The sequence below is a fragment of the Elephantulus edwardii genome, unplaced genomic scaffold, assembly GCF_000299155.1.
Source record: "Elephantulus edwardii isolate Elephantulus edwardi_28Jun2011 unplaced genomic scaffold, EleEdw1.0 scaffold00002, whole genome shotgun sequence".
Classification (NCBI taxonomy): domain Eukaryota; kingdom Metazoa; phylum Chordata; class Mammalia; order Macroscelidea; family Macroscelididae; genus Elephantulus; species Elephantulus edwardii.
This window is the reverse complement of record NW_006399752.1, coordinates 40,508,802-40,513,613: the sequence shown is the minus strand read 5'-3', so window position 1 is coordinate 40,513,613 and position 4,812 is coordinate 40,508,802. Positions and strand designations below refer to the sequence as shown.

The following is a 4,812-nucleotide window of genomic DNA, read 5'->3' as shown; positions in this document are numbered from 1 at the left end:
GAGAAGAGATAGAGATTGTCAATAATTTCAGCTTGCTCAGCTCCACAATCAATACTCTCAGAACCAGAAACCAAGAAATCAAAAGATGAATTTTATTAGGAAAATCTACTGTTAGAGACCTCTCCAGAATGAAGTGCAAAGATGTCTGTCCAGAGACTAAGGTGGACTTGATTGAGGACATGGTCTTCTCAATTTCTTGCTATACATCAGAGAGCTAGACAATAACTAAGGATGACAGAAAAAGGAATTGATGCCTTTGAGTTGTGGTGCTGGAGAAGAGTATTTAACATACCATGAACTGTCAAGAGAATAGACAGGTCTGTTCTGAAGAGTGTGAAACCAACTTGCTCTCTGGACCAAGTATTTTGAAGCTCCATTTCATATACTTTGGGCATGTTGCTAGGAGGGACAAGTCCTTGGAGAAAGATATCATGCTTGGGAGAGTGTAGGGACAATGCAGGAGAGGAAGACCCTGGTGAGGTGGATTGACACAGTGACTGGGGTAATAGAGGCAGGTGTGTCAGATACAGTGAGATTGGCTCAGGATAGAGCAGAGTTTAGAGCTAGTGTGTAGGGTAGCACACTGAGTTTGAATTGCAGGCAACTTGATGGCTCATAACAACAACAACAACAACAGTTAATTCACCCTGAAAAAAAATCAGAACAATTTTTAAGTCTATGGAAAAATGGGCATCATCACCAATTATCAAAGAAATACAGATAAAGAAAAGCAAACTATAATTATTTAAACTTTTTTTATTGTGCTTTGAGCGAAAGCTTACAAAGCATTTGGCTTTCTATTCAACTATTCATGTACATTTTGTTTTGTATCATTACGTACAGTCCCCACAGTATAATGACATTGTCCCACTTCATCCTGGTGATTCTCATTTCCACTTATCCTTTTATCTTTCCTTTCCTTGCTTCTGCACTTCAGCCCTGAACAAATGCTGCCCTTTGGATTCTGTATGGCTGCTTGTTCTAAGAAGTGAGTTCTGAGTTCTTCTTTGGTGTTATTACTTACTTGCAAGGCCATCTGTTGTTTGGTTGAACAAAATGTAATTCTACTTTATTGATATGGTCTGATAGACAGAAAGAGCAAATGTTAGGATATAAGAGGTGAAACAAGAATTTTCCTTACTTTCATGGGCCACAGAAGGGAGTGAAAACTAACAGGGAAGTTCTTGTTTCTCCTTTATATCCCTTCTCCTAGACCCATAAAAGGGAGCTTCAGTCGCCTAGTAGTTGGAAGTCATGCAGCCACTTAGAAAGAATGAATGAACTCCTGTTATAAAAAGCCTCACAGACAGGCCCTTAAAACATTATGTGCTTGGAAAAGCAAGAAGCAGAATGAGTTATTTGGCACAATACTACTGACATATATTATAAACTATGCATAAATGAAAAAAATATTAATATATTTCAAGGATCTTTACATATGTTCTTATATAACTTAAACCTATGAGAGAGGGTGTGGAGAGGCGTCAACCATCACTTGTCATGCATCAGAGAGTTGGACAATGACTAGGGAAGATAGAAGGAGAATTGATACCTTTGAGCTGTGGTGCTGGAGAAGAGTATTGAGAGTACCATGGACTGCTAGGAAAACAAAGAGATTCATCCTAGAGAGGGTTAAACCGGGCGGCTCCTTGGAGGCAAGGATTCTGAGGCTTCTTCTAACATACTTTGGACATGTTGTAAGGAGGGACCCAGTCCTTGGAGAGGGACATCATGCTTGGGAGGGTGGAGGGACAGTGCACAAGAGGAAGGCCCTCTATGAGGTGTATTGATTCAGTGACTGGGGTAATTGGGATGGGTGTATTGGAGACAGTGCGATTGGCACAGGACAGAGCAGAGTTTAGGGCTGTTGTACATAGGGCCACTATCAGTCGCTGACTCGATGGCACATAACAACAACAACAATATAACTCTAGCCCTTTAGGTCCATTCTGGTGGCCTCACGTAAGGCGCTGCTCTTCTAACCCAAAGGCACATAGTTTGAATCACCTGGTGCTCAGGGAGTAGATGAGCAATCTCTTCCTGCGTGATTGTAAACGTCCTCTGAAAACCCCCTAAAGGGTCAGCTATGAGTTGGTTCCTACTGGACAGTACACTACAACCTCAACACTTCTTCCAGGCTTCCTCTGGGTCACAGAACTGATTCTCCTGGGAAGTGTAAGCAACTCAAGGCCACTGCCTTTGGCTTGAAAAACTTCTTCCATCCTTCACCCACTTAGCCAGGCATCCTGCTTCCCCCATATCCCAAATTCCACCCTGCATTTCCTGTGTCCTAAATATGTTGTTGTTATCAGGTGTCCTCGAATCCTAAACATAGATGTTGTTGTTGTTATGTGCCGTCGAGTTGCTTGCGACTCATATTGACCCTATGTACAACAGCCCTAAACTCTGCTCTGTCCTGTGCCAATCACACTGTCTCTGACACTCCCATCCCGATTACCCCAGTCACTGAATCAATCCACTTCATAGAGGGTCTTCCCCTCCTGCGCTGTCCCTCTACTCTCCCTAGCATGATGTCCTTCTCTAAGGACCTGTCTCTCCTTACAACATGTCCGAAGTATGTTAGATGGAGCCTCAGAATCCTTGCCTCCAAGGAGCCACCCGGTTTAACCCTTTCTAGGATGAATCTGTTTGTTTTCCTAGCAGTCCATGGTACCCTCAATACTCTTCTCCAGCAACACAGCTCAAAGGCATCAATTCTTCTTCTATCCTCCTTAGTCATTGTCCAACTCTCTGATGCCTAACAAGTGCTTGAAAAGACCATGGCCTGTATCAGACACACCTTAGTCTCCAGAGAGACACCATTGCTCTTCAGTGCTTTGGAAAGGTCCCTAACAGCAGACTTTCCCATCGAAATATGCCTTTTAATTTCCTGGCTACTGGTGCCAAGAGAGCCAAGCAAACAAACATAGATAGGCTCTAATAATTTGGTGCCCCAAATGACTTCTTTTATTTTTTCCATTAGCCTTTACTGATCTTTATAAGATTCAGGCCAAGAGTTTGTCCCTAAGCAGCCTTTTGTGAATGTGGCGCTCCCCTAAATGAGTCCCCTCCAGAATTACACTCCTACACACCTTGACCCAACGCTTTGGTGCACAAACATGTTAGCTGCTTATTTGCCCTTCCTTCAGGTAAAAAGGCACCCTGATGGCTCAGTGGTTAAGCTCTGGGCTGCTAATTAAAAGGAATGTGATGGAGCCCACCAACCTCCACAGAAGAAAGACGAGGTTGTCTGTTTCCAGAAAGATTTAAAGCTTTGGAGACCCTCTGAGGCGGTTTCACTCTGTAGTAAAGAGTTGTGTTGCCAAGCCAAAGGCATACGGTTCAAATCCACCAGCTGCTCCATGGGGGAAATAGAGGCAATTTCCTTGAGTGTGATTTACTGCCTCTGAAAGTCAGCTGGAGGGTCAGCTGTGAGTAGGCTCCATCTGGGCTGGACATAACAACATAAGGACGACAGGAATCTCCTTTACTGAAAGGGGTTTAGCTAGTTTCTCTGGGAAAGAGCTGTGCCTGGGTGGTCACCCTGTCCACAGCACACCAGCTGTGATGGGAGGCCACACTAGTTGCAGGAAGATTGGGACCACACTTAAGAGAATGCCTGGCCCATCTCTTTCCCCCCTCCTCTCAATTTTTTAAATTAATTTTAATGAAAGTTTACAGAGACTGAGGATTTCCATTCATTCACTGCTGCACTTAACTCCCTGCCCACCCTCCTCTCCCCCCAATTCGCTCTTCTCTTTGAAAAGTAAAAGAAAATGTCTTTCATTTTTATACAAGCCCTCACCTCAAGTCCAGTCCACTACGCAGCCTTCGTTCTGGACTCCTGTCATGACAATAATACCTAATCATAGATCTCTTTTAAACAGTTATCCCTCTCATCTGTTTCAATGCCGTATACATTATTGAACCCATCTTTCTCAGTCTTCCCCCGGCCCCGAGGTCAGTCCTGTTTTACAACAGTGGCACTATGCAGTATTTGTCCTTTTGTCCTGAGATACTTCACTCAGCATAATGTCCTCCAGGGTCACCCATTTTGTATAATATTGCATGAGTTCCTTGTTTTTCAATGCAGCGTAGTATTCCACTGTGTGATTATACCAGAGCTTCTCTATCCATTCGTTTGTTGATGGGCACTTAGGCTGTTTCCAACTCCTTGCGATTGTGAACGAAGCCCAACTCTTTTTAACACTTTTCTCTTGGGTTCAGCCTCCTCCTCCCTCCCTTCATCTCCGCCCCCTCCCCGCCTCCTCCCCGCCCCCAGCCCGCCTCCAGCTAATATGCAAGGTTCAGAGCTCGGCGCCTGCGCGGCAGGGTGCAGCGCATTCGGTTGGGGGCGTGGCGAGGAAGAGGCGGGGCCAGAGGATGGGGCGTGGCGGCCCAGACGTTGCGCAGCAGTTGCGTGCTGCCTGTGTGCGCGCAGTGCCCGAGAAGAGGCGGGCCCTGTAGCGAGTCCCCGCCCCTCTCCCCGCCCCTCCCGCGCGCCCCGCCCCCTCGGCCGGCCACTCTTCTCAGGCGGGCGTCTCACCCTCACGTCGGCTCCCGCGGCGGAGAGTGGGAGAAAGTGCAGCGGGTGGGCGGCTGCGGGGCTGCGCGCGTCCGGCATCCCGGGGCCATTTGGGCCCGGGCGGCGAGGGGGCCCGGCGGTCCATGCATCTGCCGGCCGCCACCGCCGCGATGGATTTCAGTCAGAACAGCTTGTTCGGCTACATGGAGGACCTGCAGGAGCTCACCATCATCGAGAGGCCGGTCCGCCGGAGCCTCAAGGTGCGCCCCGGGGAGCAGAGCCAGCCC

General features: G+C 47.2%; 1 protein-coding gene across 2 annotated transcripts in view; it reads left to right on the top strand.

The window, feature by feature from the left end:
• The first annotated feature begins 4,529 nt into the window (after positions 1–4,529).
• Positions 4,530–4,812, top strand: part of PPP4R4 (protein phosphatase 4, regulatory subunit 4) — a 134,594-nt gene continuing 134,311 nt past the window's right edge. For both annotated transcript variants that reach the window (XM_006879096.1, XM_006879097.1), the window contains exon 1: positions 4,530–4,785. In XM_006879096.1, the coding sequence (XP_006879158.1) occupies positions 4,669–4,785 (117 nt within the window). In that variant the 5' untranslated portion in view covers positions 4,530–4,668. The remainder of the gene's footprint in view (positions 4,786–4,812) is intronic.